Here is a 23,748-nt window from a genome sequence, read left to right as displayed (position 1 = left end):
TGATGGAGCATGAATCATACTGACAAAGGTTTGGTTTTATGTTTGGCTCCAGCTGCTGTGTTGCTTATTCACGTAATGTTTCTGCTCCTGTAGTACCGGGCGTCTCAAGGACAGGCAAAATTAATGCATTAGATACTGTAACAATAATGGATATCCCATGAATAGACCATCATAAATACAAAGAGGAGCTGCTAACTAAAACAAACCTCCTGTAAACCAGTAGATTTCTGTCAGTTCATCCCAGTGTCACTTGAACACAGCATGTACAGAGCTGCTGTGGTCCTTAGGGTTGATTCTCAGTTTGAATCCATGTCCTGCCAGAACTGGTTGAATTTGGTTATTTTTTGTTATCCACTGGATCAGTGGGCTTTTTTCAGCTCGTGGATTCTTGTATCTCACAGAGTAGAAATGCTACACGAGGAGCCTGTTATAAAACTAGCTCCCTAATTGGTCAGTATTAAAAGGTGTACCATGTGTGAGCTGCCAGAAGAGAAAACGATCCTCACTGCCACTACTGTAGCTGTCAGGCTATCACACTACCAGCTATAGGTACATTTAACTCATGCAGCTCCATGTTACAATATTATTATTACATTAGTAATAAATAGTTATATTTCCATTTATATCCTCTGGAACTAGAAATCATTTAGAGCCAGGCAAACACAGGCTGATGGGAGAAACCACAGTGTGGATGTGTTTCTGTTGCCATCTTTCACGCAGATATTGTGCTATGCTAGGACATGACAGGACACAAGCCAGTCACTCTCTTCTTGATACCCTCACACTTAAACCCACTGACATCGTACCCACATGCCCAGGTACACCAAATGTAGCAGCTCAACTGATAAGGGATAACTTGGGAGTGTTTTGGTATGTGAGGAGACTATTATTACAGCCAGAGTGGGGATATCTACAGATTCTGTCATGAAGATTTTCTTCAGAGAAACTTCTAGGAACTTGATGTGGATGATCATGTGGAGTCAACAGAAACCACAATAAGAAATGTGGATCTGTAAACAAAGACCGTCATCCTCAAATCCGTTCTGTTTTGTTTTGCGTCTCGACTAAAGTGAAGACGTAGACCTACCATCTTGCTCTCCTCCCTGCTGAGATTGGAGGGGACGAGGTCCTGGACCACCAAACACTGCTGCTCCATGTCAAAACTCCACAACCATTGCCCTGGGTAGCTCCCACGAGCACACTGTGACTGCAACACACACCTGCAGGGAAAGCAGAGTTAATTATATTCACTGTTTTGCAAGCTGAAGCAAGGCTCCCTAACTCCATTACATATGTCAAAAACACAAGCAGAAGGCCAGTTTCTATCTAGAGTTAAACTAAACGTGGCTCAACCTGTTAGTAGTGGGAATGTACAGCGGCAGCACAAAAAGCAAAATTGCTCATCTTGTTCAAATAAGATTCAGTCCAGTAGTATTTTATTTAAATAGATAAATACTGAAGTAGTTAACGTGCAAACGCTTGTAGGGCAGGTGGTAAGGCAGAGCAAAGGAGAGAGCAGGGAAGGAGAGTCTGACAGAACAGAGAGAGGCACTTTAATCATATTCAGACACAATCCCACCGGAGCAAACCGACTTGGCGAAACACTTCAAAAACTAACAAGCTTGCCAGGAGGTTTCTTGTTTGCTACCATTTTCCTCACATGCTTGCACTGATCTTTATTTTAAGTAACACGAAATAATCTAGCTTATAATACATATCATGATGTAAAACCTGAGCAAACACTGTAAGAAAGTTTGCTTATCAAAGAAACTACGAAGGAAGTAAAACAACAAAGCTTTTCCCCCTTAATTTGTCTGGTATAATGTAGCCTCTAATGCTAGCTGATAGCTTTGCTTTTGCTTTAATTTAAGGTTCTTTTTTAAAGCCGTGTAATCCCACCGGCAACAATTGTTGCCGTTTTAATCCCCTATAACATTAGCAAGATTAAACATACTGTGTGTAGGCCAAGTCAGTAAGGAGTAAAATGCATGATCTCATTTTGCTGGGAAGAATTTGGGATTTAATGGATTCATTTAGACTTTTTCTGCATGTTGAAACTGCTAGAACTCATCTCTTACATCACAGTACAAAGTGACAAACGTGTGACCACTGTGGCTGCTGCTAAGGTAATTTAAACATTCTAAAAAAGAAAGAAGGAAAACACATTTCTGCACTTTTGGCATTTTCTTGGTTTATAATTATATTAATAAACAATAAAATGAATCAGTCTGAACTCCAAATAAATCTTGACTGTTGTATTTTATATTTAGTGTAGCCATAACTGCTGATATCGATCTCACCTTCCCTCCAGGACACACCAGCCACAGTAAGGGTCGTGGGCCAAGAGACAGGAGTGGCAGTCTGGATGCTGCTGACACTCAGCCACTGGCCTCTTCTGCAGCTGGAACCAGGACAACACAATCAAGTTCAGTCATGCAAACCATCCACACTAAGCTCCTAAAAGCTCCTGATTTTAAAAAAATAAAAAAATGAGAGAATAGGCAGCCCAGATTTCCCAGTGGTCATTAAAATAATCCCAAATACATGCCGCTTTAGCAAAAGAAGTGAGACTGGGTTAGACATGAGGTTTAAAATGATTTATCTGTAAAGAAATGAGGCTATAAGAGTTCAGTTACTGTGTGTGTACCATGTTATGGGTCATGATGAAGAGATGTTCCTGTTTCTGATCCAGGATGAGGTCTGAGCTGATGGCTGCATTCTTCTGTATGGGGGTCACAGAGTACTCCTCAACCTCACCGTTTGGCCCCAAGAACACCTGCAAACATAAATATGAACGATTAGATAACAGGTGAACCGGCTGCTGACATGAATATGCATCTCTTCACATGCTCAGTTTTAAAAAGGAAAGTGCAGTTATAATGAAAACATAAAAATAAACAGCTTATTTTCCCGTTTTATTCAGAGATGGAACTGCAAAATCCTTCAATTTAACCATTTGTCAAACTGGTAGCTCAAAATGGTCTTTTTAAGGTTGTTGATATTGAAAGGTACTCTGGATTTTTTGCAGTTAGTTGTAAATCTTTAAAACATGTAGCCCCTTTCATCCATCCATCCATTCGCTTCCGCTTATCCTTTTCAGGGTGGCGGGGGGCGCTGGAGCCTATCCCAGCTGTCATAGGGCGAAAGGCGGGGTACACCCTGGACAGGTCGCCAGTCTGTCGCAGGGCCAACACACAGAGACAGACAACCATTCACACTCACATTCACACCTAGTGACAATTTGGATTATCCAATTAACCTATCCCCACAAGCTGCATGTCTTTGGACGGTGGGAGGAAGCCGGAGTACTCGGAGGGAACCCACGCAAACACGGGGAGAACATGCAAACTCCACACAGAAAGACCCCGGCCTGATGGTGGAATTGAACTCAGGACCTTCTTGCTGTGAGGCAACAGTGCTAACCACCGTGCCACAGTGCCCCTTTTCATTATTAGTAAAATATTTTTCTAAAGCTGCAGATTCAGAGGCCTTTTTTATTCCACACGTTCCAGTCAAAACCTGATAATTACATTACCCACACTGTAAATCAGCCATAGTTCTGATATTGTTGTACCTGCAGTGACAATCTGACTTCTGTTTACATCAGCAGTTCCTTTTCCCCCAACAGCTTCTGACTCAGACTCCTTTTATAGTTTCCCTTTGATTCAATGGAAGAACTCATTTAATGGAAGAAGCCTAATCCAGTTTAACAATTATATGAATCTAAATGGTTGTGATCAGGTATTAAATATATCAAGGCCCACACAACTGATGAGAAACTAAGGTCTGACAGACGACACTGACTCATTCACATAGTTAACAAGGTTGAGGAGGTCTCTGCAGTCCATCAGTGTGCGGGCTCTACGGCTGCTGTAATGTAGGTTAACACGAGTGCACAGCCTGACCAACTGCTCCACATCAGCAGTTTGACGTTATTTACAGCAGCCATCAGATCCATTCCACCCAGTGCCACAGTCACATATTTCAGTGTGAAAGGAACAGAACAACACCTCAGCTCAGATACTCCGTCGCTCAGTCTTTTTCGAAAAACAGCTTTAGATCATCTCTAAACAGTTGAACAGAGTCAATGAGGTTCTTTCCACAGTGTTCTCTTTACTGACACACTGGAGTCTCCAGGTTTGTTACGCTTTCTTTCATGAATCACATTTTCTACAATAACACGCATACAGCTTTAAACAACACTTAAACATAGCAGCCATCAGGTCTGAAACTGAAGCTGTGTGTTCTCACACACAACAGGAACAAGAAAGGAAACATTTTCACACGGGCCCCATCAGACCTCAGTGACCGGGACACTTGCCAGGTTTAACTTCTACTTCAACTGGGTGAGATATTTTCACCAGTTTAGAGCCGTCTGTAACTGGTCACCAGCAAGAAACTCTTACATCAGCAGGCTCTAGAGATTCAGAAATGATGTGGGTGGCAGTGGGTGGAACCTGTGAAAAACACCCCAGTGTGAGCTTGCCCATCTCTCAAACTGACTGACACCACATCAGAAGGCTGCGTTTTTTCAAAACTTTGCAGCAGTTTGCATATCACACTTAAACTACCAACACGACTTATCAAACCAAAGGTTAACTTATTTGTGTTGGGGTATTTTACAACCTTTGAGTGTGAACACATCAGATTTGTTCGATTTCAGTGTGTTTTGTTCAGTACTGAGTGAATGAATACTAGCTTTGATGTTTTTATATTTATTTATGCTAGAAAGTTTAGGAGGTGTTGGTACAGAGATCACACTGCTCACACTGTGACCAATGCACTGGTTGAAGAGCAGTACAGTTTCTGTGGGTGAAGACAGCATGTATGTAAACAAAGCTACAGTGCATATGTGAAAATGGCTTATGGCTACAAAGGTTTGTCCATCCACATATATTTAATCTGAATAATGAATGACAATCAATAAAGAAAAGACATTTTCTTGGCCGTTGAGGAAATCCAAGTTCCTGATCTGACAGAGCCTCTCGATTTCTTTGGAGATCTAACAGATCTAAAATGCAAATGAGACTGACTTTAATCCGAGCGTCTGAACAAAAACAGATCCCGTTTGGCACCCTAACACAGACAGTGTTTCTGTACAAACCACGTCTCAATTAGAAGATAATGCAGAGCTAAACCAACTCTGTTTATACCCTGCGATCATTTCTGTGCTTACACAGAGCAAAAGCTCGATTCCAAAAAAAGTTGGCATTCTGTACAAGATGTAAATAAAAACAGGATTCAGCTGTTTGGCAGATCTCACGAAGCCACATTTCATCAACAAAGAAACACAAAAAAACCAATCAAATCAAAAAAGTTTGGTATCTTGCAAAAGCTCTTAGCTCAGTTTGAATTTGATGGCAGAAAACTGTCTCAAAATAGTTGGAGTGGGGGCACCAACAGTGGTACTGAAAAGAAATGACTGGAAGCTCATTCAGTTCACTGGCAGGAACACGGCCGGGTATAAAAAGACCATCTTAGAGAGGCCAGACGGGCAAGGCTTCACCAATCAGGCCACATCTACAAGTATTTCCCATGATGCTGATGCTTGAGTTTGACTTTAGATTGTGACGCTCGCATTGGATGTGAAATGGATTTCACTCCTTAACATTTCAATTTCATGTACTGCAAAAACAATTACGCAGTAGATGAAATTAAAAATCAGCAAATTTCAACGCACTTTGAGCACCTGCACCTAAAAACACTGTCATAGTATAAAGTCAGAATTTTGGCTGGCTTCAACAAACATACCAAAGATTTTCTCTGCATTTGGGAGTCACCACATCAGATCATCCACCACAATCGGACCCTCAGACCTTCAACCGATTCCACATGTTGGAATTTCCCCTTTTATTCATACAGTAAACACACACATACATATATACATGTGATATATATATAGATATATATATATAGATATATATATGTATTTTGACCGTCTGTGGCTGCACAGACAAAGTGCTCATTAATGAAACTGACACTGTCTGCTGTCATGATCAATAACTCAATTCTGAATGAGGCTCTCTGTTTTGAAGTGCATGTGTCTGCCAGTCAGCGATGACAGTGCACAAAAGTGGAGCTCTCTAAGGTTTAGCTGGGTTAGTGTGACGTAATCGTACAGAAAACATGTTAATAGGCGTCATTGTGCCGTTTCTGCTTGTGCAGGGGGCCCTGACCACAAGTCACCATTCAGGAAAACCACACAAAGAGCCAACTGTGAGCAGACGAGCTCACGATCTACAAATTCCTCGTAACAAGGGAATTGCTGGGCCAACTGATCTTGTTGCTGAAGTTACGGTTTATCAAAATAAAAACATATTTTAGATCATTCTCACATAATTCTCTGCATCTTTTAGGCTTGCCAGCAACAAACACAAAGTCGGCGTCATTCCTTCAATCGCAGACTCTAATCTTGTTGCTTTTTCTGATGGTCGTTTGCGCCAACAACAAGAATCGTCTGTCTTTCCTTGTGTATTACCAAGTTTCAACCTGATCTCCCTCAGAACCCACAGCACTGGATGACTCAGGTACCTCTGAAATCCGACTGACAGCATGTCATCTCCACCGCGCTTCACACAATCTGGTCACTGAGCCGAAAGCTTACAGTTCATTCAATATGAACTGTGTCTGTATTTCTCATGTTTGGTACCCACTGTCACAGAGCTCTGACAAGAGTTCACAGGATTGTGCCAAATATCACACACATTTGCAGCTTTAACAGGTTTAATTAAACAGGGCCAATGAGCACAGAGGTGGACATTCAGCTTTAAGATGATTTTGTTTGCTTTCAGGCTGAATGCTGTATTTTTGTAGCATCAGTAACAACACTGCTCGACACACAACAAAAACCAGCTCATTTGGGCTTCTAGTAGATATAATCCATTTTGTCCCCCTGAATCTTTTAATGCAGCCATGTTAAGATGTACAACATACATAAAACAGGCAAACCAAGAAGTGGAGGGAGACCTCTACCAGGAAAGGCACATATCTCTGTCTCCAGATGCAGGAGGAAATTTTAAACTCAAAACGAGCATCTTTGAGGAAGAGGTTGGATTCTACAGCAACAAGGTTCAAAATCAAAAGTGTTTACGGACAGAAGTCATTCTCATGCTTTGCTATTTTAGAATGACACGGAGGTCCGGTTTATTAAATAATCAAATTCAAAACTTGTACACAGAGCTTAACAGTTTTATTAGACCACCACCCAGTGTAAGCTGTGTGCCACAGCTGCCCTAAATTAACAGTAATGGTGATTACCTAAATTGATTTTTACAGTTGACACCAGATATTTACATACACTTCAGAAAAAAATCTTTTTTTTCTTTACTGTCAAACATCAAATCAGTAATTTTTTGTTTTAGATTAATAAATATTAACACATTTGTTGTATTTGTGAAATGACAGAGTAAAGACAGAGAACATTGTTGTGTATTTTATTATTACTTTCACCAAAGTCAGAAGTATACACACACTAAGTTTATTAACTCCAGATTATTCCATAGAGGAAAAGGAGGGAACACCATCCTGACTGTGAAGCACGGGGGTGGCAGCATCCTGCAGACGGGACTGGTGCACTTCACAAAATACATCATCAGCCAGGAAGTTGAAGGAAGCTTGGGTGCAAATGTGTTTTCCAAATGAACAATGACCCCAAGCATACCTCCAAATTAGTTACAAATGTCTTAAGGACGACAAAGTCAAGCTGCTGAAGTAGTGTGGGCAGCACTGAAAAGGCAAGAAGGCCTACAAACCTGACCCAGTTACACCAGTTCTGTCGAGAGGAGTGGGCCAAGATCCCAGCAAACTGCTGTAGAAAGCTTGTGGAAGGATAAGGGAAACCGTTTTGGGGCAATTCTCTCAAATACAAAGGAAAGTAATAAAAAATACATGTTTTCTCTCCTTATTCTGACATGTCACAAAGACAAAAAAAAAAGTGAATATTTATGGATCTGAAACAAAAAGTTTACTCCAATTTGATGTTTGACGGTAAAGGAAAAAAAGTTTGTGTAAATATCTGGTTTCAACTGTATGTTTCTGTAAAGGTTAATCCACCAGCACAAGCTCTTTAATCAAAATGATATTTTTAAGGCTAAAAAATTATCATGAATTTTAATTTAGTATTTACAAAAAGCAGAAAATAGTTAATAACATCATCATTATTTTTTTAACCACATTAAATTTATTAACTTTAATTATTAAACAAAAAATAGTTTCAGTGGCTAAAAGTGATATTAGTAAAGTCCAGTTACCAGCTCACATTTGCATTTAAAAAGGTGAACTCTTAGGTTTAAATAAACAGCATTAAGCAAGAGAGGAAAGATTATAAACAAATTCTCTTATGGAGCAGTGTGGTATTAAAAACACAGAAGCACATTCATTCTCAATAATGAAAGTATCAGTGGATGGATTAGGTGTTTTTCATACTGTTTATTTTTCTGCACTGGTCTCATGTTTCAGCACACTGTTAAATAGGTAAGACTGCTGCTAGAAACCCAACTCCACCGCCAGCAGGATGATGTTGTAGAGATTACTCCGGGTGTACCAAGTGTAGCCCGTCTGTCTGTAAACACAAAGATTTCAGACCTGACAGCAGAGAGCAGCCAGTGTCTGGAGGTGAACAGAGGGAAGACTTGAGCTCAATGTTTGCTGAGCTGATCTCTGCATATGTACACTACAGTTAATTAGGGCTGCCACGATTAGTCGACTAGTCACGATTACGTCGACTATTAAAATCGTCGACGACTGATTTAATAGTCGACGCGTCGTTTGAAGCTTTGTAAGATCCCAAAAGACGCAGGAATAAGTAGTAGGATTTAAGAGTGTAATAACGGACTGAAACAGAAGATGGCAGCACTGCATGTACAAGGATGCCAGCTACCGTTAAACCCCGAAGAAGAAGAAGAAGAAGAAGAAGAAGAAGCAGAAGCAGCTGTGTCCCAGAATTCATAGCGCGGCCCAGCGCAGTTTCCAACAATGGCGGCAGCTAGTTAGTTTTAATGTTACTCTTATTATTCTTTCTGGGTCACAAAATAAACGTTTAACATATTTTCAGGCGAGAATGTAGCTGTGTAAATCTCAAATATCTGCTCAGTTTATCAAGACACCACGTATTTTCAAAAGCGCTCCGACGTTTTCGGAGACATCTGTTACCCACTAGCTCGATAGCGAGCCGGGGGCTAGGCTCACTAGAGCCGTGAGAACACCGGACTCCCGGCAAATCGTTTTCAAACCCACCGCCGTCTTTCGCTACTTAGGTTAAATATATATGAGTCACTTAGATAACTTAAAAATGTTATTGTTTGGCTTTTTTTTTTAGTATTTTATTTGTTCCTGAGTAAATCGGATTGGCTGAGATTAAAGTTATAGTTTTTACACAGCTGAATAAACGTCAAGCAGACAGCTGATTATCAGAAGTGTGAGATGCTCCAGAATATACTCCAGTGTCCTGTTATATTTTAGATAGCAAGGAGTTTATTAAACTTCACCGAAACAATCTGCAAATTTCATTAAAAATTAATAAACGATCATCTTGTCTTTATTTTTAGTTTGCACAGACCTTAAACACTTAAAGCTGTAAGCTAATGATAGTTATATAAGAGCAGATGCTGCTGGTGCAATAAGCTGTAGTTTTACGTCTAATGGATGATGATCTGATTAGTCGACTAATCGCAAAAATAATCTGTGACTAGTCGACTATCAAAATAATCGTTTGTGGCAGCCCTACAGTTAATACACCCAGCATGTTACTACGGTTCAGGGTTTGAACTCAAAATAACAAGCACAAAAGAACGTTCCACCACAATCTGTGCAGAACATCAAAGTTGGCACAAAATGCTCTTTCTTAAGACCAGAATCCAAGCGCAACCTGTCTGTGCATGTCCTGAAACACGATGAGCCATGTTACCTTGTGTAAGTTCCCTTTGGAGTCTCCCAGGAAGGCGATGGTATGTCCCACTCTGCTGCTGACAGCCACAGCAGTAAGACGGGCAGAAGGGCTGTCTAATATGGTTTCTACTTCCACAGGAATCCGGCTGGCCATGGGGCTGGGGGTGTGGTCGGAGCCGCAGGGGTAGGCATCCAGGGTATTCTAACAGTGGGGGAACAGGAGAGAAAATCCGTTTGCAGTCCGTGTTATGTTCAAGCAAAACACAAATAAAGAACAAATTAAATGTAAACTCCTCAGTTAGTGTTGTGCACAAAGAAGCCCTCGGGTGAGTTGTTATTAAGCCAGTAGCCAAAAATATAACAGCAGCGCTCCTACTGCAGTAAAATCACAGCAGGATGTATTGTGAAAGGGCTGGGGTTTGGGAACAAACTAAAACTATAACACAATATTTGCTTTTTCTCCACAGTGTAGCTCTGGCGAGAGTCCTCGCTCCGGCTGCAGGGCAGTTGTTTTTTGTTCCAGGCCATTTGTTTTTCCACAAGAATGTTACATCGGGGTCATTGCTTCATCACTGGTTGTCCTAACAGTAGGAAATAGAGGGGATGAACCTGAGCCCGGCCTGTCGAGCGCTACTTGTTTTGATGGACTGCGTGTTGTTGGCTGGTGTGGTGTTATGAATAGATTCCTTTTTTGGCTTCATCCTAAGAGAAGCTCAGTAAAAACATGTTTTCAGATGTAACCACTGCACACAGCTTTGAGCCTGACTGTGAACATGTCGCTGACCATATGGGGAGCTTCACAGAGGACTGATTAAGCTAATTAAGGGCCTGCTTTGTCCACATCGGGAGAACCGAGGCATTAGGGGAAAACAAACAAAGAACACTGCATGCTAAGAATAGAGTTCTAAAGTTATGACACCCAGTCTAGGAACATGCCCTGGATGCTTGCATGCGACCTGCTGGTTTGGCTGACGAGTGCTGTGCACACTAGATCATCCGGACTTTTAGCCATAAATTATATGGACAGTAAAAGCACAAGAGAGTAACCATAAGGTCAAAAGACCACTTGAAGTGCATTCCAGCCACTAATGTCAGGCATGAGTCACAAATCCTGATCAGCATTAAAAAAAAAAGCCGTTTCCAGTGGTTCAGAGCTGGTGTGAGACTCTGCCACAATGCTCCATCTGTAGCAGTGACAAACAGTGAACGGGGATGATTTGCGTGCCAGATTTGACATCCTCATCATATCACGTCTCTTTTCAGCTCCAGATGCCTCCCTACTGTTCGCCTATAACCATCTGCTTTGCTATGATTTACCTGGACTCAAAAACATCTCTCTGTCACACTATGTGCCTGTATCCCTTAATCTTGTTCTCTCTCTCGTCTTTCTTTATCCCTCTTTGTCAGGCCTTGTTAAACACTACCAACTCCACCCCACTAAGTACAGCTAATGCCTCAATCGATCCTCCCTGACCAGTAATTGTATTAAACTGCACCACCTGCTATAGATTCTCCCCTCAAGACAATCGGCTGTGTGTGGCTGCACGGGTTTCTCACATCTACTGCAAACGAGAGAACGATAACAGAGGGATGTCAAGCATTCTGTCCAAATTCAGTGTTCACAAGGATACATACAAAAAGTCAGCTGGATTTAAGAGGTCTAATTCGATACCGTCTCTTAGAAAGAAATTACATTAAATTTCAACTCCTGTCTTGTATAGAGATCCCTCTCTTGGAAGAGGACTGCTGTGCACAGATGCACTAACATTAGCTTTCACTCAGGAGAGTCATCACTAGAGTACAACAACATGTTCTTCTGCAAACAGAATGATGAAAACAAGGTGAGTGATGGTGCACTGCGTATTAGCTTTCACAGTTAATGGTTTACTGCGTTCACTTTCAGTTTGTGTGAACATTTCCATTCACAGGAAAGAAAATAGTCCAGGGACAAGGAAGGTCTTCATAACCACAAATTACATTTTTACACAATATAATGGAAGGCTATCATTATTCTTGTAGGCAGTAATTTTTCCTTTTAGCAACACCCTCTCAGACACAAACCTACAATTACACAGTGACGCGGGAGCGGAGCTCCGTCACTGAACGCTGACCACTGAGCAGCTTCACAGAAGAAACTCACTTCCTAATGCAAGTTTCACAATATCTGCACAACAAGCAAAGCAAGCAGTTTACAAGCAAAGTGCGAGCAGAAATAGCAAGCGTTTCACCCTAATTTTGTGTCTTAAATAAAACCATACGACATTAAGTAGCTGAACAAAAACCAGCTGATTCAACAGGTGAGCTCACCTCTGGCAGATTGGCACAGTTGGATTTGACGTCATATTCAATGTAGGCTGCCTCCACTCCTGCTTCTTTACCCATCTGTGTATAGCAAAAGTCTCTGGTGGAGTTGATCCTGCGGTCTACATCTTCAAGGTTAAACACGCAAAGAGCCGACTCCTCACTGGGCCGAGTTGAAGCCAAACGAGTGGAGAAAACACCAACTAGAGTCTCTGAACCCCGGCCCCCTACGTCTTCTTTGGACACGCCCAGCTGGACAGCTTGCAAGAGATTGTAAATTTTACCCGTCCTTGAACGACATGTCAGCGGTACTTCCACATAGGAGTAATAGGCCTGATCATCCAAACACACGCGAGAGATGTAGGTACGGTACTCGCGCGATGGCGACTTTAGGTCCCTTCTGTAGAAAAGGAAGTACACGTGCTGACGGTGGGCGAACGAGGCAACAAAATTATGATCATACTCTGAGAGGCGGCCAGCCACGGCCAACTTGGCAGTCTCTTCGTAGGAAAAGATGGGATCCTGGGCAAGGTTTCGCGTGGAAATAGGCGGATGGCTGCTGGTGTAACCCCGACCCACAAACAAAACAGGCTGCTTGTCAGGATGAGAGCGAACCACAAGCCCAACAGTACTAACATTAGGGTGATTAGCCGCTACGTACTGAGTATCAACCGGCCTCTCTGTGGAAAAAAGCACTTGATCCACAGAATCCAGGCTACGCTTCTGGCAAATTCCTTGGTTGACACTGCCGCAGGTTATAAGTTCCATAGAGTAAGGATTGACCAACAAGAGCTTGTTGTGGTTGCTAGTTTCTCGGGCCTGAGGACAGTTGGTCTCAGTTACAGGAGGTAAGCAATCCCGGCTGTCTGAAACGGGGCCTGTGTCATCCTGTAGCTCAGGTTGGAGGAAGGGATCCAACTGGAACAGGCGATTTCGGGCCCCGACGTAGACCCGACCCACGTCGGGGTCAGGATGCAGGGCCAGGTGCTCAAACAGAGTGTCATTTCGGATAAACGTAGGATAAAAATTGGATGGGAATGAGTCTGATCCTTGGACAGTGCCTATAGGAAATAAAATTAAGGGACAGCCAGTGGCCAGCAGCAGGAGAGAAAGCAGCGTTTTGACTGCTGATAATGAAAGACGCACCATCCCCAGAGGCATGGCGGCAGAGCTGAGGGAAAGAACAAAACACAGGATGTCAAAGAATTTTCCAGACACAGAAGTTATATCATGGATTCACACATAACAGAACTTACTTTAGAAACCATCCACCCATCTATTTTTAATCTCTTTTTGACAACACAATTATGATTTGAAACACAAGACCTTACTGAACTTTAATGTTTAGCGGTATATACAGTGGGGCAAAAAAGTATTTAGTCAGCCACCGATTGTGCAAGTTCCCCCACCTAAAATGATGACAGAGGTCAGTAATTTGCACCAGAGGTACACTTCAACTGTGAGAGACAGAATGTGGAAAAAAAAAAAATCCATGAATCCACATGGTAGGATTTGTAAAGAATTTATTGGTAAATCAGGGTGGAAAATAAGTATTTGGTCAATAACAAAAATACAACTCAATACTTTGTAACATAACCTTTGTTGGCAATAACAGAGGTCAAACGTTTACTATAGGTCTTTACCAGGTTTGCACACACAGTAGCTGGTATTTTGGCCCATTCCTCATTTTGGATCATTGTCATGTTGGAAGACCCAGCCTCGTTTCATCTTCAAAGTTCTCACTGATGGAAGGAGGTTTTGGCTCAAAATCTCACGATACATGGCCCCATTCATTCTGTCCTCAACACGGATCAGTCGTCCTGTCCCCTTGGCAGAAAAACAGCCCCATAGCATGATGTTTCCACCCCCATGCTTCACAGTAGGTATGGTGTTCTTGGGATGCAACTCAGTATTCTTCTTCCTCCAAACACGACGAGTTGAGTTTATACCAAAAAGTTCTACTTTGGTTTCATCTGACCACATGACATTCTCCCAATCCTCTGCTGTATCATCCATGTGCTCTCTGGCAAACTTCAGACGGGCCTGGACATGCACTGGCTTCAGCAGCGGAACACGTCTGGCACTGCGGGATTTGATTCCCTGCCGTTGTAGTGTGTTACTGATGGTGACCTTTGTTACTTTGGTCCCAGCTCTCTGCAGGTCATTCACCAGGTCCCCCCGTGTGGTTCTGGGATCTTTGCTCACCGTTCTCATGATCATTTTGACCCCACGGGATGAGATCTTGTGTGGAGCCCCAGATCGAGGGAGATTATCAGTGGTCTTGTATGTCTTCCATTTTCTGATGATTGCTCCCACAGTTGATTTTTTCACACCAAGCTGCTTGCCTATTGTAGATTCACTCTTCCCAGTCTGGTGCAGGTCTACAATACTTTTCCTGGTGTCCTTCGAAAGCTCTTTGGTCTTGGCCATGGCGGAGTTTGGAGTCTGACTGTTTGAGGCTGTGGACAGGTGTCTTTTATACAGATGATGAGTTCAAACAGGTGCCATTCATACAGGTAACGAGTGGGGGACAGAAAAGCTTCTTACAGAAGATGTTACAGGTCTGTGAGAGCCAGAGATTTTCCTTGTTTGAGGTGACCAAATACTTATTTTCCACCCTGATTTACGAATAAATTCTTTACAAATCCTACCATGTGAATTCATGGATTTTTTTTTTCACATTCTGTCTCTCACAGTTGAAGTGTACCTCTGGTGCAAATTACTGACCTCTGTCATCATTTTAAGTGGGGGAACTTGCACAATCGGTGGCTAACTAAATACTTTTTTGCCCCACTATATATTAATATTAATCATGACCAAAATAATGAGGTGAGCATACGAACAAGTAATCCTCCTCTAAACACTTCTACTCTTGAGTCTGTACGATGTAAATAAAAGGGCTGGCTATGCTCTAGTTGTCCTTTATTTGCAAAGGACAACAAATCAGAAAAAAGTTTTCTCAACATGACAGTGAAAAACATCTTTAGGCAGATGAGCTCAAAGACTCAAGACCAACATAGATAAAGATCATTTTTGAATTGTGAATCATGCAAAGCTACTGTAGTGGAGCCCAATTATAAAACATCTCATGATGAGCTCTCTCAAGACCTTTGCAACCTTATTCTTGTAAAACATACTGATGGGATTTGTTACAGAAGAATTTCTAAACTGCTGAAGGTACCAGTGAGCATTGTTGAGGCCATAATCCGGAGAAGCCGGCCGCGACCAGGTGCTCCCCGTAAAATTTCAAACCGAAGAGTGAAAAGAATTACCAGAAGAGTCATCCAGTACGTTTTCCCCTGTGTCATTTCTCATAATTACACATAATTTATGGACACCTATGGTTTGATGTCTTTGCATGTGTGGATTGGACGTGTGGTTACCAACATCTGGTAAGACTTTCTTGTCCTTGAGAAATATATTTACTTATACTTGTATATTATGGCTGCTGTAACAGTTACAGCATAAACCAATGTTAGCAAAGTAGAATGGGAGGCAGAGCCTTCAGTTTTCAGGCCCCTCTTCTGTGGAACCAGCTTCCAGTTTGGATTCAGGAGACAGACACTATCTCTACTTTTAAGATTAGGCTTCAAACTTTCCTTTTTGCTAAAGCATATAGTTAGGGCTGGACCAGGTGACCCTGAATCCTCCCTTAGTTATGCTGCAATAGCTGTAGGCTGCTGGGGGATTCCCATGATGCATTGAGTATTTCTTCTTCAGTCATCTTTCTCACTCACTATGTATTAACAGACCTCTCTGCACTGAATCATACTTGTTATTAATCTCTGTCTCTCTTCCACAGCATGTCTTCATCCTGTCTTCCTCCTCTCTCCCTAACCAGTCGCAGCAGATGGCCGCCCCTCCCTGAGCCTGGTTCTGCCAGATGTTTCTTCCTGTTAAAAGGGAGTTTTTCCTTCCCACTGTTGCCAAAGTGCTGCTCATAGGGGGTCATATGATTGTTGGGTTTTTCTCTGAATGTATTATTGTAGGGTCTACCTTACAATATAAAGCACCTTGAGGCGACTGTTGTTGTGATTTGGCGCTGTAGAAATAAAACTGAATTGAAATTAGCAGAGCGATGAACCAATCAGCACCGTCTCCCAAGAATCTTCTTGGTTCAAACCCAAAGTGGGCCCTTTTTGTGGAGAGTTCCCTCTCTGCCTGCGTTGGTTTCCTACAGGTACTACAGGTTCCTCCCCCAACCCAAGGTCTGTGGTCTGTTAGGTTACATATGTGTTAGGCTAACTGGTAACTCTAAACTGAAAACGGACGTCAGATAAACTAAAGTATGGCGAATAAAGCACTCTATGAATGTATGCTTAAATATGGCTCGTTTCTGAAGTGCTTTAAATGGTCAATAAGACTAAAATTTTTTTTTCTATAACTAGTTCATAACTAGCTAATGCAAGACTATTTCTCTGTCCTCCTAATGGGGTCATTGACTCCTTTTATTTTCAGGTAATTGTGTTATTAACGTTGACATGACACAGCCAAGAGAAATTATAGATATGCTATAGTCGAAACAGGCAAAGCTTGCTCTCTTGTATCACCTGTGTGATCACGGAGGAGGAGCAGTGATCAACATCAGTTTTGTCCACTAACATCATTTAACTTCTGTCTCAAAATGACTGAGGCAGGACATGAAATGAAACAACGGGGGAAAAACAAACAAACACAAAAGGCTGCTTCAGAGCACATAGTGTAGATGAAATCTAAATTAATAATTCTTGTGCCACCCTTGACGCCAAAACTTGCAATCAAGAATTTGTGATCATTTGCAGCGAGTCTTTCGCATCTTTGAAGCAAGTCTGGCCCCCTTTAAACTGCAGGATTGTTTTAACTTCACTGGAGGGCTTGAGAGCATCAACAGCCTGTCTGAGGTCATGCGAACACACTTCAATCAGATTTCAGTCTGGACTATGCCAGTTCACAGCCATTCAGAGGTGCCCTGCTACTGGTCTTCCTCTTGTCCTGGTGCATAATTAAGTGAGCCTGAGCTTCAGCCACAAACTTATGGCCGGGCATTTTCCTTCAGGATTTTCTGGTAGAGATTCATGGTTCCAATTACACCAAGTCAAACTGACAGGCCCCCGTTTGACTGCTCATATGATGTTGTTTTTATGGAATGCTTCTGTCTTGTCAGGCCACAGAATATTTCCCAAAACACTTGGGTGATCGTCAAGATATTTCTGGAAAACATGAGATGAGACTTTGCGTGTCTTGGATCTCTCCCACGAATGCCATTTTTGCACAGTCACTTTCTTGCATTCATGATTGTTGAATCATAAACTGAGGAGTTGTTTAGATGCTGTTCTAGAGTCTTGACGTTTTCACACCTAGGCTCAGGCGATTAGAGGATCATCAGGGGTCTTTTTTTCCCCTCTTTGGGGGGGGAACTCCCACTAGGTTTAAATCTGGGACTCTTCGCCATTTGACCTTAGAACTAAAGAAGCTTCTCGGATGAGAGGTGAAACATCTTCAAGCAACTTAAAGAAGTCCAGACGCTTTTCAGTGCAAGCTCCTTTGACTACGATGACCTGGATGACTGAGAACCTTCACAGACACGCCCACTTAAAATCAATCCTTTGATTTTCTGGAAAATCGACAGTGCCCCTTATGTATGAACTCTGGTTGTGTTTACTGACCTCGAAACGATTTTATGTGGTGCACGGCGCTCGAAAATCTGTCAAAAAAATGTTTTATTACGACTTTCGTAAGCTACGAAGCTGATGGATTGTGGGAGCATTACGGCATTACGGCTCTCGTAGGCAGCCTCGCGGAGTGATACGCACTGTGCTTCAACATAATATTACTGTATTGTGTGTGTGTGTAACCTCTTGAGTTTTGTGGATATTAAACATGGTTATGCTGAGGATATGTCGGCTGAAGAACCACTGTCCAGTTTATACAGTTCACTGTATATGTGTCAAGACTACACATGTAATTGTATTAGTCTAGTTAGTAGTCCTAACTACTAATTCTAACCTATATTAAATGCTGCTGTATGTAAGCCTTGTTTGTATGGAAACCTGTTCATTCCACCATGTAAGGGCAACTCATAAAACTCACTGTTACATAAGAAGACACTGTGTCTATTTTTGGACTTTATGACCATCTCATTAAGTTTGATTATTTCAAACAGAAGGACTACTAGAAATAAACCATAGGACACATCAGCTTCTCACCATTTGTTTCCAGTGGTGTTTTATAGAGGCATCTCACCTCTTGACCTCCCAGCAGCTTGGGTTTAAACACACATAGTTCTGGATACAACCTGCAACACAAAGCAAACAGAAGATATATCATTATTCTCTATTCTTAGACAGTGAGACAAGCGGAGCGACGACACATCTAAAAGGATATTAATGCAGGCCAATGAAGCATGTGTGTTTGCCTCTAGGGCTCCAGCACCTAGTATTTTTGAGTACCACCACAGTCCAAAGAATGCTGTGGGAAGCTCATTTTCATTGAAATTCCAGTCAGACCCGTATCTGACAGACTACATCCGTTTTTGTGTGTTTAAAATAAAACCAAAATCAGAAAAAACTACATAAAAACCTTGCAGTAGGGGCCAAGTCAAGTGATGCCAGTCCAAGAGTGGTTCTCAGTGTCACACACTTTCCCAGTACTCAATCCTCTCTTATTGCTAGGATACAAGGTACAAAACCTTCCAAGTCTCTGCCAGAAAAACAAGTTGGTAGGAGGTAAAACAGGACTGCATGGACTGTTTATACACCACAAACCCTCATTTCTACCTCAAGTCTACAGAGTTTACTCAGTTATAATTGTTAAATGACATTGAAAGCTCGACTTTCTTCTTCATACAGTATATGGCTGCTCATTACCTCTCCTCCTCCACAGCCTGCCCGCACTCCACTGCTGGCACAGATTTATCTCTTACGAGTTCAGGCTTATCCAAAAGGGAGATTGGGAAAAAGACGCTATTCATGCCACTGAAGAGGCTGAACTTCAACCAGTGTACGTGCACACACACACACACACACACACACACACACACACACACCTTTTCCCCTGCCAGATTAAGAGCATTAGAAAGCTTGCTTTGTTGGTGGAAATCTCCTATATATGGGAATGAGGGTAAAGGTCTGGTAAGAGGCCAAGGACAGTATCATCATTATCATTGCTGTTGTTATTATTATTATTAATACTAATAATAATAATAACAATAATAGCATTATTATTATCATCATCATCATCATAATGGATACTTTATATCACACATTATATACACATGTTACCAAATGTCAATTCTCATCCAAATGTTTCTGATTTTTCCATCCAACAACATGCATCTTCCTGCACAGCCAATGAGGTCAAGCACGCAGATTCATTTGGTGACTGAGCTGGGAATGATCACATATAAACCTAAACACAGGCTCCTTTGACCCCTGAGGGTGGGGGAAGCTAGTGTTTATATCTTATTTATAAAGCTGCAGCTCCCTGGTGGAAAAGTTCCCTGTGAGGATTATACTTGGGAAGCAGTTACGAGCCTAACAGAGCAGAGGCAGAAATGACTGGCACATTCATTTATAAAAGAATTTTTCCAAAAAATATAGAGTGGCTTTCTTTTTCCAGGATTACCAAGTTAAACTAACATTACTGTAACAGCGCTAGAATTAAGGGATGTGTTCTCTAACCCTTCGACTTTGCAGGCCCCAGTTAGCAATCTACTATTTTCACAAAGCTGCAAAACAAAAAGCCAAAAGCACACTAAACTGGACCACTGTGACACTTACAGAAATGTAGAAAAGGTTTCCCATTCCTGCATCAAATAATCCAATCAGACTCAACTTCAAAGTTTCAGACACCTGAGAACTAGAAAATGGACTCCTGATTCAATTCCCCTACATTTGGACTCGGAGTGGAAGCCTTCTAACTTCAGCACGCCTTGGGCATCCGCCATATGTAAGAGCGAAGAAATATGTGCCTGTAATTGCTTTTATCTAAATGTTCTTTTATGTAATGGACTCCAGTCTTGTTCTAGTCTCCTCACTCAGTAGCAATAAAATATGCACTTTTCCAGCAGTTATGAAAGATGCAGGCACCCAAAGACATTTGGAAATACAATAATAAAGACATTTTAAGCTTTACACCCAGAATATACACTAATACAATGACCCCATCATTAAAGGCTCGCTACACTGGAACTAAGACCAGTAGGTCAATGGCTATCTCACTAGTGTCTAATTAAAAGTGCTTTGAGTGCTCAGGTAGATCAGAAAAGTGCAACTTAAGAACCAGTCCATTCACCATTCAGAAAGTTCACCAACAAGTCGTCCCAGTACTTCCTGTCTACTGTACAAAACTATTAACAAAAACAAAAGAAACCCCAACATAAAACACACAAGTACCAAAGCAGACTTTGTGGAGATGAGCCCAATTATGGCTTTTATGACAGATTTCCCCAAACAGTAGAACTGAAGCCATTTCCTGTATGTTATGCTTTTATTATATTTTAGTTTACTAAAAAACTTCTTCCACGCTTAGTTTTTAGGTTTTATTTCAGTTCACTATAATAGTTTGGTTCATATGCAAATTGTCTGAGTAGACTGTTCTGGAGTGTAGTAGTGTTGAATGATTGCAGTGTCAGTGGGGATCCATAAACCACAAATGGCTCCAAACAAGCAGCTTCCCACAGAGCTAAGAGACCATGACTACACTGAATATGATGAGCGTCCAAAGACAGCGCAAGCAAAAGGGACAGATTTAGTGTAAATGTGCAAAAAAAATAAATAGTAAGGTAAATGTACTAATATATTGTTAAGGTCATGATAGTAGTGGGTGCTGAAGCAGATGAATGGGACCAGCAGGAGAGATTCCCTGTAGCACAAACCACGCCTGCCAGACTCCACAGCACCACAGAGCATTAAACTGAGCCATCATCTGCTTCACCGAGTCCATCTTTTCATTCATTCTCAACTCAGTTATCCTGTTATACTCAGTTATTCTGAAGGAGACGGATGAGAGCAACAGCAGAGCAGGGCACAGAGTATATCTGAAGTGAAAAAGCTGGCCCAGGGCTACAGAAGGACAATCGTAAAATTGCGAGGAAGGGGGTGAGGAAAAGAGGAAGGGGATACAACGAGAGAAAAAAAGACCAGAAACGAGTGCAGACAAGCCTCAGTGCTCACTGAGAACTGATGGAATGTGACTAATGATAATAAGCCAGAGAAAGAATGAGAGGGGGCAAGAGGGGAGTGAAGCTAGAGGATGAGGTGACCATTAATTACAGCGACCATCCATAATGACCCATTCATTCACAGAACAAGGGGGAGGGAAATAAAGCAAGTTTCTAATTAGTGACATGATTTAGAGAATAAACACAACCAAGCAGGAGCACAAACACATGCCTATAATGAGAACTTCTTCCTACTACGCTTTAAACAAAACAAACACTCACTCCAAAAATCTCTACACCAACAAACAGCATTTACAAAGGATGCTTTAAAGTAACAAACTCATTTACATCGTGACCACATAAAGGCCACTTTGATCTTAAGTGGGCGGGACTGACTGTAAAGCTTGATTACACATTTACACTGCATCTCACATTACACAACACAACTTTTGGGTTAATCCATAGAAAATGTCTCTTGTGAGACCAGTTACCGGCTGTAAACCATTTCTCAATTAAATCATTTCATTTACTTGTTGAAGTGTGAAACGCCACAGCAGTTCTTTGTTTTCTTTTTTAAAAAAAAAAAACATTTTTTGTTAAACTGCATTTTCACACATTTTAAAGTCCCAATTTATGCCATTGTCTAAAAGCAGCCCGCTGGGCCAGATTGGAGTGTTTGCCGTGCCGATTCTGGCCCCTAGCCTTATGTTTGACACCCCTGGTTTGAAGTCTGTGAGAGCTGACACACGTTGGCTGTCCAACATCCTCCTCTTCTTTGTTTCACTAGGTCACCAGTGTTACTGCTTTGCTACACGAGTGGTATAAACAACATTAATACACCTACGCCTCACAGCAAGAAGGTCCAGTGTTCTAATCCACCATCCGGGGAGTTTGCATGTTCTCCGTGCGTCTGTGTGGGATCTCTATGCTTCCTCCCATGACCCAAAGACATGTAGTTAGCGGGGTTACATTGATTGGTGATTTTAATTTGTCCATGAGTGTGGACAAACCCTGTGACAGGCTGGTGACCTGTCCAGGCTGTACCCCACCTCTTCCCCTACGGCAGCTGGGACAGGCGCCAGCCCCCTCGCAACCCTGAATTACGTAAGTGGAAGAGGATGGATGGATACATACATATATATTTATTTATGTTTGTTTGTTTTAAACCACAAGTAGGCCTGATCATGAAACTTCCTTTGTCCAGCATTGCAAACAGTATGATTATTAAAGCTAACATTCACTTTACAGTGAGTGCAGCTGTTGGACATCATTCCTCATTTTCAGAAAATGCAATCATGGAAGAGTTTGATGTGAAAACCGGCACAGAATCGCCTGTTTTGCATAATAAAGTGGAAGAAAACTAGGATTTATACAAACACAAGAAATACATCGACTTGGAACTTCAAATGGTTAATCAATAATCAAATCTGAGAAGCTGCTGCTCGCCTCTGCAGTCTTCTTTTGTTTCCAATAGACAGAGTATATACCATATCCCATTGGAGTATGAGCTGGACCGATCAAAGTGGCAGCGTATTAAGTTTACATTTGAATTTACAAGAAATGGACCCTGAAGTTTCTGCAGCTGCCAAATCTTTGTGTTTCCTTCAGGAAGGATTGGGAAATAAACTCGTTACTCGTAGTAGTCTTTACTTTACCTCTACTCTACTTTTTCCTTGGATGTGTTTTGTTGATTGTATATTGAGACAACAATGCAAATAAGAAATGTAGCTATTCGATGAACCAGCTTCATGTTCTGCATTCTTAGTAATAATGACACACAAAGCAAAGCTCAAATATCCAAGAGAAGGAGCATTTTTTCTTAAAACCCTCCATTAATATGCAAATTTATGCAGAAATTTGCTCCAAAGTCTAATTAGATCACATGCTCCAATGGATTACCTGAGGTGAGGTGCCAACAACATGCCTACAGTCACAGAACAATATGTTTACCTAAAGCCAAAAACAGTCTTTCCTTAACTTCTATTTGACATAATGGATTTCCAAATAGTTATTTATAGAGAAACCCTCAATAATTGCCACCCATCTTAAAGAACGTATTTTAACTGGTGATTAACTTCATGGGGAGCAGGAATGAAAAGGGAAATGAGGAGGAGGGAAATCGTTGGCCCGTGCTTTCTTCCGGGAGGAAACATCTTTCCAGAAATGAAGACATAAAAGTTCATAGGTTTCTGGGTCAGGACTATTTAAGGGATGAAGTTCCTCAGTGCCATAACGGTGAGCTTTCCTGGACACGTTTCAGTTGTCAGACAAGGGCAGTCACTTCTCACTGCCTCCGTACAGGAAGTTCCCATGGCTGTTAAACTTTATAACCCTGAGGAAATCACTTTAGGGTGACAGAGGATGAGCCTGGCACAGGAAAGGATCGGGTCTTAAGGATCACCTCTGTGTTTGGGTGGCCCTCG

General features: G+C 41.7%; 1 protein-coding gene across 3 annotated transcripts in view; it reads right to left on the bottom strand.

Moving 5' to 3' along the window:
- Positions 1 to 23,748, bottom strand: part of plxnb1b (plexin b1b) — a 95,391-nt gene that overhangs the window by 20,839 nt on the left and 50,804 nt on the right. For all 3 annotated transcript variants that reach the window (XM_014408676.3, XM_014408683.3, XM_076883655.1), the window contains exons 2-7: positions 18,372 to 18,460; positions 12,193 to 13,357; positions 9,905 to 10,087; positions 2,648 to 2,776; positions 2,301 to 2,401; positions 1,088 to 1,220 (exon numbers count right to left, since the gene is read on the bottom strand). In XM_014408676.3, coding sequence (XP_014264162.2) covers positions 1,088 to 1,220; positions 2,301 to 2,401; positions 2,648 to 2,776; positions 9,905 to 10,087; positions 12,193 to 13,347 — 1,701 coding nt within the window. In that variant the 5' untranslated portion in view covers positions 13,348 to 13,357; positions 18,372 to 18,460. The remainder of the gene's footprint in view (positions 1 to 1,087; positions 1,221 to 2,300; positions 2,402 to 2,647; positions 2,777 to 9,904; positions 10,088 to 12,192; positions 13,358 to 18,371; positions 18,461 to 23,748) is intronic.

The sequence above is a fragment of the Maylandia zebra genome, linkage group LG5, assembly GCF_041146795.1.
Source record: "Maylandia zebra isolate NMK-2024a linkage group LG5, Mzebra_GT3a, whole genome shotgun sequence".
Lineage (NCBI taxonomy): Eukaryota > Metazoa > Chordata > Actinopteri > Cichliformes > Cichlidae > Maylandia > Maylandia zebra.
This window is presented reverse-complemented; position numbering and strand designations above follow the sequence as displayed.